Below are 20,796 nucleotides of genomic sequence, written 5' to 3'. Positions count from 1 at the left end.
CTTGGTATTCGTGTTGCGCTACGGATTTCGCTTGTTACAGTTGGTGGTTGGCACCACCTAGACGGCTCTGTGCAACGGTAGAGGATCGGCACGAGGTGGTGATTGTTCGTGGCCGCCTTCGGTGATTGTAAGGGGAGTTGTACCTTCCTCGGCGGAGTGCCGAAAGGTAACTCTAGTAAATTGCTCGTGTCATTGAGCTACCTCACTTGTGGGTCGGTTCTTGCGGTGTCCTATCATGTAGACGAGGTTTGTGAAACACCTCTTAGCCGCCGAACCACCAAGTGTTGGTCGACACAACAGGGACTAGCATGTTGGCAAGCACGTGAACCTCGGGAGAAAAATCGGTTGTCTCTTATCATTTGCATTCTCCCAGTGATTGGCTTAATCTTCATCTTGTGATTGGTTCATCCCCTACACGGTGGTATAATCACCCTACTCACCTATTTATATTCTTGCAAAGTAGTTGACACAAGCTCTTTAGTGTAATTAGAATTGAGAGCTTGCTTTATTATTTACATTCATCTAGTTGAGCTCTTTAGAGTAGCGAGTTTGAGAGCTCTTAGTGAGTAGTTACATAGCAAGTTTTGGTGCCTAAGTAATCATTGCAACTAGAATTATTGGATAGGTGGCTTGCAACCCTTGTAGAGCTAGAGCAAGTTTGCATTACGCTATTTGTCATACTAATCAAATTGCTCTAGTTGATTTGTAGATTTTTAAATAGGCTATTCACCCCTCTCTAGCCATATTAGGACCTTTCACCCTTGCGTGTGGATTCCTCCTAGTGGGCTCAGAGAGGATTTCCTTCACGCTGCGATCATAGTTTTTATTTATAAATCTCACTAAATGCTTTTACGAATGAAAGTATTACAATCTGTTGTCATAATTTACATATCAATGAATCATCATGCCATGATTAGATAATTATTTCTGCTGTAATTCTGATCACATGTTTATATTCTGCTGTTCAATTAAATTGTTCATAACTCTGATAATATGATTACATTTCGCTATTATAACAATAAATATTATACTCTGATGTTGTATTAAAAGTGATGTAAGAAATAGTTAAGAATGTTGTAAGCTTTATTCTCTCATTTGTGATCCTGATGGCAAAAATGTGGATTTCCGGGTTCTCCCCTGGGGTGTGCCCGACGGAACCAAATAATTTAGTGTTCTCCCCTGAGTGCTTAGTGTCTAATGGAAGACGAACGCTACTGGGAGGCATTAGATTAGGCGGTTTTGCCACGCCGGCGTGGGCCAAGCCGGCCCAAGCGCTTCCTCCCTCTCTGGTTTTCAGCCCGAGCAGCCCAAGCCGTGGCCTAGCCCGCAGCCACAGTAGCAGAAGCCGCCACGCACGCTCCTCTTCCGCTCCCTCTTACGCCGATAGCCCGACCCTTCCTTGTTAGTCCCTTCTTCCTCCTCTCCTCACCAGTGCGGACACCGTTGAGTCCGTGTCCTTCCGCGCCCCATCTCCTCGCCTTGGCTTGCGCCTCAAGCTACCGAGCCCCATAAATAACGCCCCGAGCTGCTCTGCCCTCGCCTAGCTCTACCCCGAGCTCTCAAGTGTCGCCGCAACCCTAGAGCACCGCCACCGCATGCGATTCTGCCACGACCAATCTCCACCGTCGCTCGAAACCACTCCCTGGCCTTCACATCTTGGTAAGGAAGCCCTGGTGCTTTCCTTTTGCCCTATCTTCCTCCTTCTCTGTTCGCGCGCCATCGCCGCACCAAGTCGAGCCGCAAGATAGCGCATGCCGCCGTATCCGTCCATCCCCTGCTTCAACCAATACTCCCATCGAGCCTGTCGTAATCTGCTCTATCTCCCTGTGTCATTAGTTGAAGCAGCCGTAACCCATAGGCCCTTAACCAGTTACGCTGGCGAGGTCCGAGCGCCGCCGGCCATGGCGCCGTACTGTTCAGGCTGGTGATTCCCTCTCTTTCTCTCTCTCCCTCTCTCTAATCCGAGTCGTCTAGATTTGATCCAATGGCCCAAATTCCTTGATACCCCTTCGCGTGACTTAATTGCATAAGAGACCCCGCAGATCTACTTAATTAACCTGTCGTCCCTTCACTTTTGCTAAAGAGCCCCTGCCCTTTCTCCTATTAGTGCCCATGGTCCACTGGCAGATTTAAAAATCAGGTTTTATTTATTTTAATTTGAAAATTTAGTTTTGTCTATTTACAAAATTGCCACCATCATTGTTTTAGCCCTATCTTCTCTATTTTAACTCCGATTTGACCCGTTCAAGTTGCATTAGATTCATAACGACGTAATCTACGTATTAGTGGTATTGTTTAACATGTTTAAAGCTTTTAAATAAAATAGTAATTCGAACAATCTATATGTAATTAGTTTCTCAACTAAACACAACTTAGGCTTTTCACCTTAGTTAATTATATGATTAGTTTTACCTTGTTTTTATAAATCAAGTATAATCTGACTTAACTCATTTTAGATATTATTCTGAAGAATCTTATATATGTTTTATATTTAAAATAAATGAAGCCTATAGTTTTCTTTTAAAGTAAATTTATTGGTATTTGCATCTTTTCACTATAGCTCCGATTAGCGTGTTTTTAGCGTCTGTGTGATCGTAGCAACACGTAGATTTAATTTTAAATTCTTTTTCACCGATTGGTGTGTTGTTCTAATATAGTTATGTTTGAATGCTATGCATGTTTGTTCAGATGCTTGTGTGGTGCTTAATGATCTTGTCCAGTCGGTGGGAAGTACGTTGGTGATATAAAAGAAGTTGGTGATCTAGAAGAAGTTCTTTAGAGGTTATAATTCAATAGAAGAAGGATCTGAGTTTAAGACAAGTATAGCATGGGATCTTCCTTGTTGTCCTATTCACTTTAATAATTTAATCATATGCATGTGTCTACCTTGGCAACCGTAGTAATTTTCCTAGCTATTTAATATCCTAAATTCCTTGATTCCTATGGGTTATTATATTGGGTAGTATGATGCTAGTGCTCAACTAAAATCATGATCTTGTAACTTGACTAATGATATATGCAATAAACATTAAAAGATATTTTTTTAGCAACATGGAAAAGGGGGTTAGAGCATTGGGCTATTTTATGGTGCTCTAGATTTCTCTTCATAAGGACTTATCTGTAAGCGAACATCCGGGACTTACAGTGCAACTGTGAGGGCTATATGGCTCTGGCTTTAGCTCAGTATGAGGACCTTTTCTAGCTTATTAGAGGTTACCTTTATGGTGTAAGAGGGGTGTGCTTTGGGTTGGATATAGTGCGGCCTCTGGCCATCAGTGTATAGGCTGCGTGTCATTGTGTCTGTCGGAAGGGGAGCCCTACATTCGCAGGGCACAGAAACCTAGCGGCCCTAACTTGTTAGACAAATATTTGAAAGGCTTCGTAGTGAACCCTGCCGACCTTCCTTGAAAGTAGGTCAAGAGATTAGCTACCTCGGGCGAAAGGGTAAATCACGACTCACAGTGAAAGTGTACATTATCTGCAGAGTGTAAAACTGGTATATCAGCCGTGCTCACGGTCACGAGCGGCCTTGGACCCTTACGGAATATATGATGAACAATGATGATACTGGTGCTCACTAATGATTATTATTTTTGCTATTCATTATTCATGTTTACCTGATCATGTGTTTATATGGCTTGTGATAAACTTGTTGCTACCCAATTGCTAAAATCATGACTCATTAAAAGCTAAACGTAGTTAAACCAGTGTCAGCCTTTTGAGCCTCATAAACCCATGTTATATTTATTGAGTAAAACATATACTTACGCTTGTTTTATTTTTTTTCAATTATTTGGATGAAAATCCTAGATGGGTACTAGATTGCTAAAGTTTTGAGGAATTAAGCTTGTGATCAATCAGTCAGTTGTCTCTATGAAATTGGAGTCTTCACCTAAAGATCGGAGTTGTCCTTCCGCTGTGTGCTGTCTAAGGTTGTATTCTTTATACTAAGTACGTTATATATTGAGCATTTGTTTTTTTGATATTAACCTTATTTGTAGTTATATGTGAGACTTGACTTTCTGATCTCATATATGGTGTGTACCTGATTTTGTTGTTAAAACCACATGCGACATGCACCTGAACCATTTATAGCTTACCTGAACCTCTGTCTCAGAGACAGCTAGCTAGAGGAACTTAACATAAAACAGATAGAACGTTTAACAGAAGATAGAAAATGAGCTACACTTTAGTTTAACAGCAGACCCCAGAACTGGTCGCCCACAACACGAATAACAAACAGCAAACATAAGTGCGTGTTTAGTTAGGGAATTTTGGAAAGTTAGCTACTGTAGCATTGTAGTTTTTATTTAGCAATTAGTGTTCAATCATGGACTAATTAGACTCAAAACGTTTGTCTCGTAATTTCTAATCAAACTGTATAATTAGTTTTTTTCGTCTACATTTAATACTTCATGTACGTATCGTAAGATTCGATATAATAGCTACTGTAGGACTCTTTGGGAACTAAACAAGCACCAGCCTTGAAGTCCAGTCCATTCCATCATGGATTCTCCTTCAAGCGCTTCTGACCAGCATCAATTGGTTCCTGCTCTCTCCCTTCCCAAGAGCAGAGAGACCAAGGCCAAATCCAACCAACCACTAGTGGGGGCACTAGCAGCAAGCAGCAGAGGCCACGCGCGCACGCCTCCCGATGCTCCTCCACCTCCTCCTCGCCGCCTTCCTCCATGGCTTGTCGCCGGCCGCAGCCCAGGGCGGCGGCATCCCGTCGCTGCCCATCGGAGTCAACTACGGCGCGAACGCGGACAACCTGCCGTCCCCCGCCGCCGTCGCGTCCTTCCTCGCCACCAAGACCACCATCGACCGCGTGAAGCTCTTCGACGCGAACCCGGCCTTCCTGGACGCGTTCGCCGCCAACGCGCCGTCCATCTCGCTCGCCGTCTCCATCCCCAACGCCCTCCTCCCCACCTTCGCCGACAGATCGACCGGCCTGGACGCGGCGCGCGGGTGGGTCCGCGACAACCTGTCCCCGCACGTCGCCGCGGGCGCCAACGTGACCCTCCTCTTAGCCGGCAACGAGGTCCTCGGCCCCATCGTCGTCCCCGACCTCGTCGTGGCGCTCCTCCCCGCGATGCGGCGCCTCGCGCAGGCGCTCCAGCTCGAGAACCTCCCCGGCGTCCGCGTCACCACGCCGCACTACCTGGGCATCCTGGCGCCCTCCGACGGGATCCCGTCCAACGCGCGGTTCCGCCCCGGGCTCGACACCAAGATCCTCGCCCCCATGCTCAAGTTCCACAACGACACGGGGTCGCCGTTCATGGTGAACGCGTACCCGTACTTCAGCTACAACGCGGCGACGCTGAACTACGCCGTGTTCCGGCCCAACGCCGGCGTGTACGACCCCGGGACGAAGCTCAACTACACGAGCATGTTCGACGCGCAGATGGACGCCATCTACACGGCGATGAAGAGGCTCGGGTACGGCGCCGGCGTGGAGATCGCGGTGGGCGAGGCCGGGTGGCCCACCAAGGGCGAGGCCGGGCAGGTCGGGGTTGGACCCGAGGAGGCGAGAGATTTCAACGCCGGGATGATACGGGTGTGCAGCGGCGGCAAGGGCACCCCGCTCATGCCTGGGAGGACCTTCGAGACGTACGTGTTCTCGCTGTTTGATGAGAACCAGAAGCCGGGGCCGATTGCGGAGCGGAATTTCGGTATCTTCAACACGGATTTCACGCCCAAATACGACCTCGGTCTCCTCCGCCAAGGATCGGTGAGTTGTGCTGCTATTACTCTGTTTGTCGATCTCTTTCTCTGCTTGGTTCATTCATTCATTCATTACGGACGGACGAATCTGCTGCAATTATTTATCGGTCCACAAAACCTGCTCGATTTCTTTGATTAATGGTCGGATTCAATTTTGGGGGAAATCGTAAAAAATTGGAATTGATTTACTTGGAAGGAAGAGTGTAGAACTTGCTAGCTCGATGCCAAAAATTGAATGCACGCGTGTCTAGCTCCTAAAATTCTTGTCATACATGCATGAGTATTAAATATAGATTAATTATGAAACTAATTGAACAATTTGGGACTAATTTACACGAACCTTTTAAGCCTAATTAGTTCATGATTTGACAACGTGATGCTACAGTAAACATATGCTAATGATGGATTAATTAGGTTTAAAAAATTTATCTCGTAAATTAGCCTTCATCTATGTAATTGATTTTATAATTAATCTATATTTAATACTCTTTATTAGTATCTAAATATTTGATGTGACATGAATTTTAAGAGCAACTAAACAACCTAAGACCCCCTTAGTATAGTTGTGGAAAAGAAAGGGTGGCCGCAGATTGGACGCGGTTTCAGAAACGAAACCGCGGCGGGGGGTCAGGGTCAAAGGGTCGCGCGTGCCGGTTCGAGCACAGGTCATAAGTTCACATTACGATGATATCGATGTCTCGAAGACAGTGGGTAAGCTCCTCCGTAGTCCTCCCTCCCCTGCATCCAGTGGTTTAATTAAGCACAGCACACGTATACTAGTATGCATCCGACCGTTGGGGAACAAATTAAAGTTAGCACGGAAACGTCATAAGCTGTGCTGTACTACTACTCTGTTGACAGCAGACCAGATGTGCATCCTTTCCGTGTGCGTGTCGCTGCTGATGGGATGGGATGGGATGGCAGGCGCTCCGTTTGTTTTTTGCGTTCACACGGTGCAGCCATGCCGCGTGGACCGGACCGCCGCCCCATCTGGAAAAGTCTTGCTTTCGTTTCCAACTTTTCTTCTCCCCACCATGATGACATCTGTAATCTACTAGTACTATAGTTGTCAAAGGATTAGAACGTTTCCTTTCAGCCCGGATGCTTTGCTTGCTTGTCGTTTTTATTTTTCTCGATGGATGCCCTTGTGCAGCTCAGGCTTTTGACACCTCTGCAATCTCTCTATGCTTGCTGCTATTAGTATACTCCTCTGATTAGATCTACGAACTCCTTTGTGCACACGTTGCTTGCTACCCGTGTTTGGTGACACGCTGTCGTACCAAATACTGTATACTTGCTTTGCTAATGCTAGCTGGCACAGGGTACTTCTCTTATTTTTACATGCTAACGTACCTATTACCATAGTACTTACAACTGTAACAAACTGGGGGTCAGCTATCTGCAAAATGGTTATCAATTTACTGCACAACACTACCTTCAAACTTGTACTATATTGAATAAATTGGTTGAGCCTGATTCCCATTTCCGGTTGCTAGCTTCTTGCCTTGGTTTGCTGGAGGTTCTTAAGGTGTATGCAAGGGTCTAGTGAGCCTATATCCAGATGTCCACCGCTAGACTGCACCACATGGTGCTCAGAAGGTTCTGACTTGGGTTGCACGAGTATACACGAAACATGAGCATATCCATTGGCGTGACTTTTGTTTCTTCTTCATTCATCCAATCGGTTATACAACGGTTTCATCCATGCACAAGTAGCTACATGCAAGCAAAGCAGATGGTCTCTAGATTCTGAATGAATGTACCCCTAAAAGCTTGTTACTTGGAATGCTTTCCGTGTGCTTCCAGCTGAGGATTCTTCGGTGGGTGGTCATCGCCGCCAACAAGTCAGGCACCACCTTTGTGGCTGGGCGTTTCCCTCTTTCTCTCGAACCGTTATAGCTTCCTACGCATTATCTCAAGCTTTTGAACATCGTAGCCCTCTATTCTGCCTGAGCTATGTACTCTGGTGCGCATATGAGAGTAGAGTAGTTTCCCCAGTCGCCCAATCTAAGAATGACGCAGGGGCAGCGATTTCAAGCTTGTCGCTTTTGCTGATGCCCTGGCAAAGTGCACCACCATGTGGGGAAGGTGGGGCCGTCTGCATTCTTTAGTGACTGACTCAAGAATCTTAGCCCTTGTTTAGTTGGGTGAATTTGGATTTTGGGGCTACTGTAGCACGTTTGTTTTTATTTGGCAAATAGTGTTCAAACATGGACTAATTAGGCTCAAAACGTTCGTCTCGCAATTTCCCACCAAACTGTGCAATTAGTTTTTATTTTCGTCTATATTTAATGCTCCATGCACGGGCCGCAAACATTCGATCAAGTTGGGCAGGACATATTTTGGCCTTTTGGCTGGTGCCAATACTGACTCCAGACTGCAGAGAGCATGTGTTTGTATCTCGTCACATGCTAAAGTCATATGTATAATTGCAGAGTCATGTCAGGCTAAAGTTTACCCAAAAAAAAGTTATGACAAAGAATTGATTTAATAAGGACCAAGTGTGCATGTGAGCATATCTCGGTTCAGAGTTTCAAACTCATACCAGGGGAATTTTGATTGGAGAAATGATGCTTAGCCTCACCCTCATATGAGTGCATCAGTTTCTAATTTTTTTTATTCGGACAAATGGATTGTTCCACTCTGGTGCTGACAACTCATTTCTTCTATCTGGCTTTGCAGTCTGGATCTCCAAACCCATCGCCAAATCCATCTCCGAAGCCAAGTCCCAACCCGTCACCAAACCCCTCGCCGTCAGGCGGAGGCAAGTGGTGTGTGGCCAAGTCCGGCGCGAACGCAACCGACCTGCAGAACAACATCAACTACGCCTGTGGCTATGTCGACTGTAAGCCGATCCAGAGCGGCGGCGCGTGCTTCGACCCCAACAACGTGCAGTCACATGCTTCGTACGTGATGAACGCGTTCTACCAGGCCAATGGCCTGCACGACTACGACTGCGACTTCAAGGGCACCGGCGAGGTCACCTCCAGTGACCCCAGTAAGTTCCCAATCTGACCTGCATGATCTCTGAACTGCAACTGATATATATACATTATCATGGCGTATCTGAATCTGGATTATATTGCAGGTTACGGGAGTTGCAAATACGTCTCCTGACGGGGCGCAGCAAGTCCAGGCAGTGCGGGGGCAGGGGCACCAGCCTCGAGTCCACATCGTCCTCCAGGCTCCAGCCACGGCAACGCCGGGAGGTCGATACTGCCGGGCTTGCGTCACATACTTCTATACTCATGTCTGACACCCATGCTTCTTGCTCTCAATCACTACTAGTCGAGTCGTTCTTAATCTTACAAGAGCCGCCATTGCATTGTTATCATCATCCGTCCCTCTCCCTCAGCACGATGTGGTGTAGTGTATCCCAGCTGTTCTAGCTTTGTGTTTTGATGATTTGGTTGGTGGCGCGTACGTGTTGCAATTCTTTGTCGTGTGTAGTAGTGGTGAATAAAGGGTTACTTATCATTCCATTCGATGTTGGCACACAAATTGAAGTAATAAACAGAGTGAAACGAGGCCTCCTTGTTTCACGGTGTTAATTTACACTGAACATTTGCCCAGCCTAGCTACGTACACTGAACATTTGTTCTTAACTTATCACCCCTAAAATTCTCCCAACTTGTCCTGCAGAACTAGTTCAATGTTTCTTCAGATCAGACTTACCGTGTGGCAGTTATCCAAGGAAAAGTTAATTATCGAGCCCCCCTATCGCTACCGGAGCAGTGGAGCCCCCTCGAATTTTTAGGCAAAGTTATATCGTGTAGGTGGGGCTGAGACTTAAGATTAAGCAGCAGTTGGAGGAAGAAGACGACTATGTTGTCACACTTTTATTCAGGCCCCTCTAAATTTTTTTCTGGATCCGCCGCTGCATGGTACCTTTTCTTTTTCTTTTGAATTTAAATATAGTGACAGTGCCTGCAGTACCATCCACATAGCAGTGACGAACGGAGGCTTCTAGTGAAGCAGCATGCAGGTTACAGACCTCAAGTAACAGGTACAAACCCTTATTGCGAAAAACAAAAAAAAAATAGCAGATAGAGGGACTGTTTGGTCCCTGCCTCCCTGGCCAGCGCCAGCCACCCAAGGCAAAGTGGAGAAAATGGCCACCACAGCTGTGGCAAGAATCAACACAAGAAATAAACTGAAGAAGCTTGTGGCTGCCATAGTTTACCCGCAAACCAACCAGCCAGCTTTCTGTGGCTGCCGCATGTCTGGCGTGACAAACTTCGGTGGGGAACCAAACAGCCCCATGAAACCCCCTAGTAATTCTAGACGGACTAATGACACAGTAAACTCGCAGTAGTAATAGTTCTAGTTTTTGCCATGCGTTTTTCTTGCTCTTATTTAGGATCAAAACGTGCATAGATGGACTTTAATTTAATTTGGAGCGAGTCGCGGCCACGGTGTGGACTGGGCATACATGTCTCCATCCACCCGAGGTTCTACGCGGTGCAAAATAGTGAAATACATGCATCTACATGCAGTTGTACAACGGGATTACAAAGAAACACAAACAATAGGAATGAAACAAACAAACAATTCAGATATACTACCACATAGATCATATGACCATATATATGTGACATGTGGAGATGTCTGGGTTTCAGGCATCCGACGTCGCAACTCGCTCGAAGCCTTCTCAATTTTTTACCATAGCCTACACATGCGATAACATGACATCTCGCCAAGTTTCGTGATTTTCGGACTTCGTATGGATTTTATATAATTTTAAAACACTTTCCCGGCAAGTCGGTCGCTATGTTACGCGAACAAGATGCGTGAAAATTTGATGCGAGCTCGTGGATAGGGACTCAACATGCACCAATTAACATGAATAACATTTTTCGAAACACTACATTGCAATATTCCATGCACATGCAGTTCAAATTTGACATATTCAAAAAAAAATCAAAGAATCGAAATAAATTAAGGAAATATACAAAACAAAATCAAAATTGGCCTAAATTTTAAAATTGAGTTCAAAACAATGTATTGTAGCACCACAAAAAAACTGGGCTAAAAAAACCAAAAAAAAAAAATTGCCGAGGGCTCTTTGCCGAGGGCCTGACCCTGTGGCCCTCGGTAAAGAATTTTAAAAATAAAAATAAAAAATCTTTGCCAAGGGCCGTGGATCTGGGCCCTCGGCAAAGGACCGAACACTAAAAAAATTGCTGAGGGCTCTTTGCCGAGGGCCTTCCCCGTGGCCCTCGGCAAAGAATTTTAAAAATAAAAAATAAAAAATCTTTGCCGAGGGCCGTGCATCTGGGCCCTCGGCAAAGAACCGAACCCTAAATCGGGACGCAGCCCAAATTCCCGATCGGAAATTTAAAAAAAAAACGTCGACCGTCTCCCTCCCCACGCGCCCGCACGCGGCCGGCCCCCGCGCGTCCACCACCGCCGCCGCGCACCCCGCCGCCGCGAGCGCAGCCGCCGCCGGCTGCCCCGAGCCCGGCTACCCCGCCGGCGACACCGCGGGCTGCCCCCGCTCACCAACGCCTGCCGCAGCCCCGAGGCGCGCGCGCGGTACGCCGCCCGCCCGCAGCCCAGGCCCCCCCGCCGCGTGCACGGGCTGCGCGCCCGCGCCTCCACCACCGCGCCGAGCGCCGCTGCCGCGCCGCGCGCCCGCTGCCGAGCGCCGCGCGCCCGCTGCGCGACGCGCGCGCGCCGCTGCGCGCCCTGCCGCGCCTCGCGACGCTGCGCTGCCGCGCGCCCGCCGCCCGCCGCCCCCGCCCCGGCGCCCCCAGCGCGCCCCGCCGCCCACCACGCCCAGTGGCGGCCGAGGTCGCGCCCTGCCTGTTCCCCGTCTCCGTCGAGCAAGGGGAGGTCGACCGCCCCGGCCGGCCCTCCGGTGGCTCCCCCTCACCGGCCTTCCGCCCCGACCCCAGCCCCAGGCCCCCGTCGCCGGCTGCTGTTGGAGGGGAGGAGGCAGAGGGTGAAGTTGGAGGAAGAAGAGAAGGAGAAGAGGAGAAGGAGGAAGGGGAAGAAAAGGAGAAGAAGAGGAGAAGGAGGAAGGGGAAGAGAAGGAGAAGAAGGGGAAAAGGAGAGAAGAAAGGGAAGAGGGGGAGAGGAGTACTCCAACGCCGCTCGACCTCGCCGGAGAAGAAAGTGGCCTCCGCACCGCGACGCCCGACTCCACCGCAACCCTAGGTAAAACTCTCGTTGTCGGCCTTCGTGCCGTATGTGGTTGTGTGGGCCTTCGTGCCGTAAGTTGTTATGAGGGCCTTCGTGCCGTTGTGGTTGTCGACCTTCGTGCCGTTTTGGTTGTGTGAGCCTTTGTGCCGTAAGTTGATATGAGGGCCTTCGTGCCGTTGTGGTTGTCGGCCTTCGTGCCGTTGTGAATGTCGGCCATCGTGTCGTTTTTTTGCAGGTTTTGGAAATCTCCCCGTGCAGGGGAGGTGCTGCTGAAATTTTGAACAAAAAATAACCTATTGTCTTTTTATGTAGGAGAAGAGTACGTCGGAGGGGACCCGGAGGACCCCGATCGTCTTCGTCGACGTCGCGGTTCTGCCGTCACTGCGTCGCCTCGCCACTGCGTCAATTCGCCACTGCCCCGCTAGCCTTACTTCACCGACACCCTAGGTATAAATAACCTCTTTTTGCGCATGTCTGTCGTAGCCCGCGCGTAACCCAGTTAGGCGTCTCCCGTCCAAAAGAGATACGGTCGTAGGTATGCGGATCTTTGCGTATCTGCAACCGTATCTGTTTCGGATTGTCCACGTTTTTTGGACAGCCCGTGGATGGGTTGATGGGTTAGTTTCCATGGTCCGCTCCGGTCCAGGAAGGAGTTTCGGCAACACCTCCCTGTTGTTCTCCGGATACACACTCTCCCTTGCAGGACGTGTATCGGGAGAACAGCGGGGAGGTGCTGCCGAAATTCTGTCTCGGAGAGGAGCGGAGCATGGAAACTGACCTCATCTACGCATCCGCGGGTGGGATTAGGACCTATCCTCACCTATTAGAAAGTAGGAACACCGCGTAGATGCAATTGATGGTCACGATACTCTATGCTATAAATGTTAAAGGATGGAGGACCGTCAGTGGATGTACACGGGCTGGAGAAGCGGGAGTGACTACGACTATGAATGGGTGAAGGGGACAGATGGTTTCTTGAAACATGCATTTGGCCCAGGAGCAGGAGGACATTCTCTAGTTTGGTGTCCCTGCAGCAAATGTGACAACAGGAGAAAAGTAGACGAGAAGACCATGGGTAGACATCTTGTGTTCAATGGTTATATGCCTGACTACCAGCAGTGGATCTACCATGGTGAAGCAGATCGTATAAGAGCGGAGGTGGTGAGAGCACGCCTCGAGGCTTTTGATGATGATGCTGGGGTAGCAGACATGCTAGATGACGCCCACCAAGCTCACTTCGCTGAACGACGTGAGAAGGAGGAGATGGAGGAATCCGCAAAGGACTTCTACAAAATGTTGGACTCGGCACAGAAACCCCTTCATGAGCGTACAATGATTTCTCAGCTAGATGCGATTGGACGCGTAATGGGGTTGAAGGCCGAGTTAAACCTGAGCCGAGAAGGCTTCGATAAGATGTTGGCCGTGTTTGGCACCATGCTACCGGAGAAGCACACTTTGCCGATGAACTTGTACGAGGCAGAGAAACTCCTTCGTATGCTTAAGATGCCGTATGACAAGATACATGTTTGTCCGAAGGGGTGCGTCCTATTTAGGAAATAACATAAGGATGCAAATTACTGTCCGAAGTGTAAATCCTCCAGGTACCTAGAGGTAGACTCTGGTGATGGTCAGAAGAAGCAGCTTTCGATCCCCGCGAGAGTGCTACGTCACCTTCCTTTCCTATCGAGGATCCAACGGCTATTCATGACTGAGGAATCCGCGAAACAGATGACATGGCACAAAGATGGCAAATGGTACAATCCTGGGAAGATGGTACATCCGTCTGATGCTGAAGCATGGACGTATTTCAATGACAAACATCGTGACAAAGCAGCTGAGGCTCGTAATGTATGTGTCGCGCTGGCAACAGATGGGTTCAATCCTTATGGAATGATGGCTGCCCCATACACATGCTGGCCCGTTTTTGTTATCCCCCTCAATCTCCCTCCCGGCATCTCCTTTCAACGGCATAACGTATTCTTGTCGTTGATAATTCCTGGACACCCGGGGAGTAATATGGGTGTGTTCATGGAGCCTGTGATTGATGAATTGATCCACGCTTGGGAGAAGGGGGTATGGACATACGACCGAGCTACAAAGACAAGCTTCAAAATGCATGTTTGGTACCACTACTCCCTGCATGACTTCCTGGCGTATGGGTTATTCGCCGCCTGGTGTGTTCACGGGAAGTTCCCATGCCCAGTATGCAAGGAAGCCGTGAGGTTCATTTGGTTGAAGAAGGGTGGCAAGTATTCATCGTTCGACCAGCATCGTCAGTTCCTCCCTCTAAACCATGAATTTAGAGAAGACATCAACAGCTTTACGAAAGGTGTCAAAGTGACAGACCCTAAACCGCACTTGACGACTGGTGCCGAGGTTCGTGTTCAGATAGATGCTCTCGTGCCCAATGAAGAAGGTGGTTTTGTGGGATATGGTGAGGAACATATGTGGACTCATAAATCCGGCTTGACGAGGCTCCCCTATTTCGATGACCTTCTTCTGCCACATAACATTGATGTAATACACACTGAAAAGAATATCGCCGAGGCACTTTGGGGAACTCTCATGGACACTGACAAGTCTAAGGACAACGTTAAGGCTAGAGTGGACCTAGCGACGTTGTGCGATAGACCGAATCAAGCGATGCAGCCTCCTAGTGGCCGAAATAAGAATTGGAAAAGGCCTAAGGTCAATTTCGTCTTGCAGATTGATCAAAGGAGGGAGGTACTAAAATGGATGCAGATGTTAATGTTTCCAGATGGATATGCAGCGAATATTAGCAGGGAGTGAACTTAGGCACTCTGCGAGTCAACGGGATGAAGAGTCATGACTACCACATATGGATTGAGCGGCTTCTTTCGGCGATGGTCCGAGGCTATGTCCCTGAGCATGTCTGGCAAGTGCTGGCAGAGTTGAGCTTTTTCTTCCGCCAGCTTTGTGCCAAGGAGATATCTCGGACCATCGCTCAGGACTTGGAAAAAGCGGCACCTATGTTGCTCTGTAAGCTGGAGAAGATCTTTCCACCCGGCTTCTTCTTGCCGATGCAACATCTGATTGTGCACCTCCCGTCCGAGGCACGTTTGGGGGGGCCCGTGCAGGCCCGTTGGTGCTATCCGATCGAGAGATGTCTAAAGACTCTTCGCAAAAAATGTACAAATAAAGCCAGAATTGAGGCTTCCATTGCAGAGGCATGCCTTCGGGAGGAGGTGGCAAACTTCACAACGCTATACTACAAGCCGAACCTTCCTAGCAATCATAATCCACCCTCTCGTTACAATACTGGCGAAAATGAATCGACCCTGAGCCTTTTCCAAGGCCAACTCGGCAGCGCAAGTGGATCAACCCCAAAGCTATTGGGAAATGAAGAGTGGCGCAGTATCATGCTATATGTGTTGAATAACCTTACCGAGGTGCAGCCGTTCATCAAGTAAGTTCTCAATGAACTTATTTCAATATGCCATCACTATTCTGCATCCAACCCCATTGATTCTCGTTCGGACAGGGAATTTGTTCGTGAATTCTGGCATCAATCAAGGGATCCTACCTCGCATGAACAAGACACCCTTGTTTCGCGGGGTGTGGGAGCGGGGAGGCCTGATTTCATTTCTTGGTTCAAACAAAAGGTAATGTCCAATTTAGCTCGTACGTTCGATCGTCCAAGGTGATCGTACGTTTGATTAATATAACGATCTATCATGATTCACCTTGCAGGCCCAGACCGATTCGTCCATGAGCGACGAGTTGAAACAGGTTGCAAACGGCTGTGATGTTAGGGTGAAGTCATTTACCGGCTATGACGTGAACGGATATCGCTTCCACACAACAAGTTACGAGCAGATTCGGCCCAAACGAAAAACCACAAATAGCGGAGTTTGTACGTCCGGCACTGATGGCCTCGACTATCATGGTAGAGTTGAGGAAATCTATGAACTCTCATTTTATGGAGACGAACCTCTTAAACCTGTCATGTTCAAATGCCACTGGTTTAATCCTCGATCAACGAGACAAACCCCTCATCTTGGGCTAGTGGAGATTCGAGAAGATTCCATCTATCCTGGAAAAGATGTCTACATTATGGCTCAACAGGCCGTGCAAGTGTATTATACTCGATACGCCAACCAAGACAAAGAGGATCTTAAGGGTTGGGCTATTGTGCACCAGGTATCTCCACATGGTAAACTACCTGCCCCAAACGATGATGATTACAACTTCAACGCAAACACATATGATGGACAGTTCTATCAAGAAGATGGGCTACCAGGCACGTTTGAGATAGTCTTACCCGAAGCAATCGAAATGGAAGTAGACAACAAAACGGTTGATGACGAGGTCGATGGAGATGTGGTGGTAAATGCCAAGGACATAGCAATGCTTGAGCGATTACTTCTAGGCAATGACGACGATGACAACATAGAACCTTCGGATAGTGTTGCCCATTTGGACAATTTCGACAGTGATGATGAGACCTATGATCCCAATCATGAAGATTATTCCTAATACATGTAATACTATGGTTTTTTAATTTATGTTTTGTTTATATATTTTGAATCTATTTCTAATATATGTACTAATTAGTCTTGTTCATTCTTTGTGATTGCAGGTGATTGGACAAAGATGGCGAGCAGACGTCCACGCCGTGACACGCCCTCGGTTTACGGGAGAGACCGCCCTCTCCTTCGAGGTGAGGGGTCGTCGTCCGGGGTAGCGTCCGCAGGAGGTGACGAGAGGAGGACCAGGGGCAGCCGCCGCAGGAGGCAGCGGTCTCCTCCCACGACACGTGACAAGGTGCTAGAGGAGGAGCACGTGACGGCCACGGCCTCATCCTCGTCGGAGGACGAGAGGGGTCAGCAGACGGGCGAGGGAGACGAGGCGCTCGAGGGCGAGGGAGGCGAGGCGCTCGAGGGCGAGGGAGAGGGTACCGCTACCCGGACTCTCTACGAGCGAGGTCCCGCGAGCCTCCCTCCGGTTCTGCTTTCTCACAACCGCTCAGTGATACGACCTATGGCAAAGAGGTAAGTAACTATGGATGTTATCACAACTACTTCATAAGATATGTTGGAAATCTTAAGAGAAACTGATAAATTTTCTTAATCACTTGTGCAGGGCCTGGTTGGTTTTGTCGGGTACTCCAGCACGCACCTCCGCGAGCATCCTTGGTGTTTTGTGCAGGAAATGGTACCCCGGCATTGTGCAACTGTCCGAAGAGCCGGTGGTACGGGAGCCGGCCTCCAACTGGGACAGGTACGCGCTGGTCACGGATGACACTTACCGCAACAAGCAGGAGCGAGTATTGGCGGAGTTTTGGGTAAGTCTCTCTCGCACAACATTGCTTAATACATCGCATTCATTGGTTAAATCTTTTATTGAAATAATGAATGGATACATTGGTTTTGTATGCAGAAATATTTCAAGGCCGAAGAAGGACTTGAGGCCCAGGCGGATCGGGCGGCTGCCGCAGCTTGTAGGAAGTACATCACCGAGATGCACCACCATGGGCGCGTCTAGGCCCACATAGACTACTACAGGTCGGTACTTAGGCAGTTCCTCCCCAAGCCTCAAGCAAGACGGATTACGCTGACCCGGGACCAGTACCTTGAGGTAGGCGAATAACATTCATAATTATTCGTTCTGATATTAAGTAGGTTCAATTTCTTCTTATATGTCAAATACTCGATGACTTGTAGGTGATTTCCTGGTGGTGCCGATCGTATCCTGAGTGCTGGGCCATGATCATGGACAAGTGGTTATCACAGGACTTTGTTGACACGCACGAGAGGCAGCGGGAACAGCGTCTGATGAGGCAAGGTCCAACTCACCATCAAGGCAGTCGTAGCCTCCCCGGATACAAACAAGCATACATAAGTGATTTCTTTCATTTATTTTGACGCTCAATTCTATTTGATTTCTCACCATCTTCCCGTCTTTCTCGCAGGAGGCTACGCACCCGGACGAGGAGATCTCGGAGTTCTCTGCGTGGGCTATGTCTCACATGGGCAGGGCGTCGTCCTCTGTCTCCTTCGACCCGGCTGCCCCGCCCCAGGTGTACTCCGACCCGAACGTGTACACTAAAGTCCAAGAGTACACGTCAACGGTAAGGGGGGTCTATGGGGAAGATTACAATGTGCGCACTGAGCCCATTGATGCAGAGGCGATCATGAGGCTCGGAGGAGGCAAGAAGCACGGGCGGCTGTGGATTGCAGACGGCGCCATCGACTCCACCACTGTTCCCTCCCTCGACGCTATCCGAGCACGGAGCACGAGCTCCAGCCAGCCCATACGTCCACGGCCGTCTCCAGCACTACAGCAGGTCCAAGCACTCCAGGTAATTCCTGTTTTACTCATCGTACGTACATATTTAAACACCTAAATTAGATTTGCATTACTGATACATTGGAGTGAAATATTGCAGGCCGAGCTGCAAGAAATAAAAAGGCAAAGTCAAGAGCAGAACGCGGAGCTGACCGCACAGCTGCAGGCCCAGAAGGTCGCGTTTGAGGCCGCGCAGAAGCAGATGGCGGAGATGATGGTGATCATGCAAAGTCTTGGGCAAGCATCGGGTGTACCTGTGCAGTTTTCAGCTCCTCCATCTCCTACTCCTGCAGCTACTCCTGTAAGTATGAAAGTTCACTTTTCGCTTGTGCTTTGCATGTATGTTGGCCTTCGTGCCGTTGTGGATGTCGGCGTTCGTGCCGTTGTGGATGTCGGCGTTCGTGCCGTCGTTTCTTGCAGGTTTTGGAAACCTCCCCGTGCAGGGGAGGTGCTGCCGAAATTTTCAATTGAGTCTAATCTTTTTGTATTCCTACAATACTAGATGCAATCTCTAAGTTTCAAAACTGTTTTCCCGGATTACTCACACATGCAATCTCTGCTCCTTTGTGCAGCTTCAGTCCGTGGGTTCCAATCAACCCGCTAGTGCGTCACCGGGTGATCCTGCTTTTCCTTCACCATCGTCTCATAGGCTAGCTTGATGAGGACTCGTGCTAGGTGATGTGGTTGGACTTTAACGTGATTTGTGATTTATGGTTGTGACTTGTGCTTGGATTTTATTAACTTATCGTAATAAACATGTGAATGATGATGAACATGTGACTTGTCGTTGTAATATATTGTGATTTGTGGTTCACAATTATGGTTGTGATATATTGTGAGAAAATGGGTTCTGTGTGATATATATATGTATATATATGAAATGCTTGTGTCGATGGAATGCAAAAAACAAAAAAAAATTTAAATTTCTGCCTCTTTGCCGAGGGCAATGACCAAGGCCCTCGGCAAAGAAGTGTCCTTTGCCGAGGGCCCAAGCAATAGCCCTCGGCAAAGATTTTTTGGGAAAAATCCTGCCAATTTCTTTGCCGAGGGCCAGGGAGTAGGCCCTCGGCAAAGGGTTAAAAAAATTCAAAAAAAACCATTTCTTTGCCGAGGGCCGGCCCTCGGCAAAGAATTTTTAAAAAATCCTGCCAATTTCTTTGCCGATGGCCAGGGAGTAGGCCCTCGGCAAAGGGTTAAAAAATTTCAAAAAACCCATTTCTTTGCCGAGGGCCGGCCCTCGGCAAAGAATTTTTAAAAAATCATGAAAATTTCTTTGCCGAGGGCCATAGAGGAGGCCCTTGGCAAAGATTTAAAAAAAATAAAAACTTTTATTTGCCGAGGGTCGGCCCTCGGCAAACAAATTCAAAAAAAAAAACCATTTCTTTGCCGAGGGTCGGCCCTCGGCAAAGAAACCGCCAACGACGCCGGCATCTGACGGCGTCTTTTCTTTGCCGAGTGCCCGATAAAGGGCCCTCGGCAAAGACCCCTTCGCCGTCTAAAAATTCCCCGAGGGGTCTTTGCCGAGGGCAGCCCTCGGCAAAGCCTTTGCCGAGGGTTTCTAGTCCTTTGCCGAGGGCCAGAGGCCCTCGGCAAAGCATGCGCCTCCAGTAGTGATTGGCCTGAAATTATTTCGATTTACTAGCTATCGTTGTTCATGGTACCAGTGGCGGATTCAACGCTGCCGATACCGGAGCAGTGGAGCCCTCTCGAAGTTTTAGGCCCTCTTTGGCAGGGCTCCGGCGACTCTGGCTCCCACACCTGTCGGCCGCCCATGGGCCGATAGGTGCCAGGCGGAGCCCGAAAAACGAGCTTCTCCGGCTCCGACTTTGTCTGTGAGAGAGGAAAGGAGGAGAGAGAAAAACGGCTCCGGTGAACAGTAGCCCCTCGTCGGCCATGGACGGCCAACAGGTGAACAGGGGCGTGAGCCGGAGCCACCGGAGTCCTGCCAAAGAGAGCCTTAGGCAAAGTTGTATCGTATAGGTGGGGCTGAGACTTATGATCTGTCTACTTTTGTGCAGCCCCTTAAAATTTTTTCTGGATCCACCGCTGCATGGTACCTTTCCTTTTTCTTTTGAATTTAAATATAGTTGGCGCGTGTTTAGTTTTAGGAAGTTGGAAGTTGGGGCTACTGTAGCACTTTCGTTTTTATTTGGCAATTAGTGTTCAATCATGGACTAATTAGGCTCAAAACGTTCGTCTCTCAATTTTCCACCAAACTATGCAATTAGTTTTTTTTTCGTCTACATTTAATGCTCAATGTACGGGCCGCAAATATTCGATGTGATAGGTACTGTAGCATTTTTTGAGAATTTGAGGTGTAACTAAACAAGACGTGACAGTGCCTGCAGTACCATCCACATAGCAGTGACGAACGGAGGCTTCTAGTGAAGCAGCATACAGGTTACAGATCTCAAGTAACAGGCACAAACCCTTATTGCGAAAAACTAAAAAATTTAGCAGATAGAGGGACTGTTTGGTCCCTGCCTCCCTTGCCAGCACCAGCCACGCCAATTGTGGCGCCACGCCGCCACCCAAGGCAAAGTGGAGAAAATGGCCACCACAGCTGTGGCAAGAATCAACACAAGAAATAAACTGAAGAAGCTTGTGGCTGCCATAGTT

At 48.5% G+C, this 20,796-nt stretch overlaps 1 protein-coding gene across 1 annotated transcript; it reads left to right on the top strand.

Moving 5' to 3' along the window:
• The first annotated feature begins 4,419 nt into the window (after positions 1–4,419).
• LOC136487278 (glucan endo-1,3-beta-glucosidase-like) lies at positions 4,420–9,286 on the top strand. Its single transcript, XM_066484420.1, has 3 exons — positions 4,420–5,731; positions 8,407–8,722; positions 8,813–9,286. Exons 1-3 carry the CDS (start codon positions 4,655–4,657, stop codon positions 8,839–8,841), a joined length of 1,422 nt encoding a protein of 473 aa, XP_066340517.1. The 5' UTR covers positions 4,420–4,654; the 3' UTR covers positions 8,842–9,286.
• Positions 9,287–20,796: the final 11,510 nt, after the last annotated feature.

This window comes from Miscanthus floridulus, chromosome 10 (genome assembly GCF_019320115.1).
Source record: "Miscanthus floridulus cultivar M001 chromosome 10, ASM1932011v1, whole genome shotgun sequence".
NCBI classification, from domain to species: domain Eukaryota; kingdom Viridiplantae; phylum Streptophyta; class Magnoliopsida; order Poales; family Poaceae; genus Miscanthus; species Miscanthus floridulus.
The sequence above is the reverse complement of the archived record's forward strand: the minus strand, read 5'-3'. Positions and strand labels throughout refer to the sequence as shown.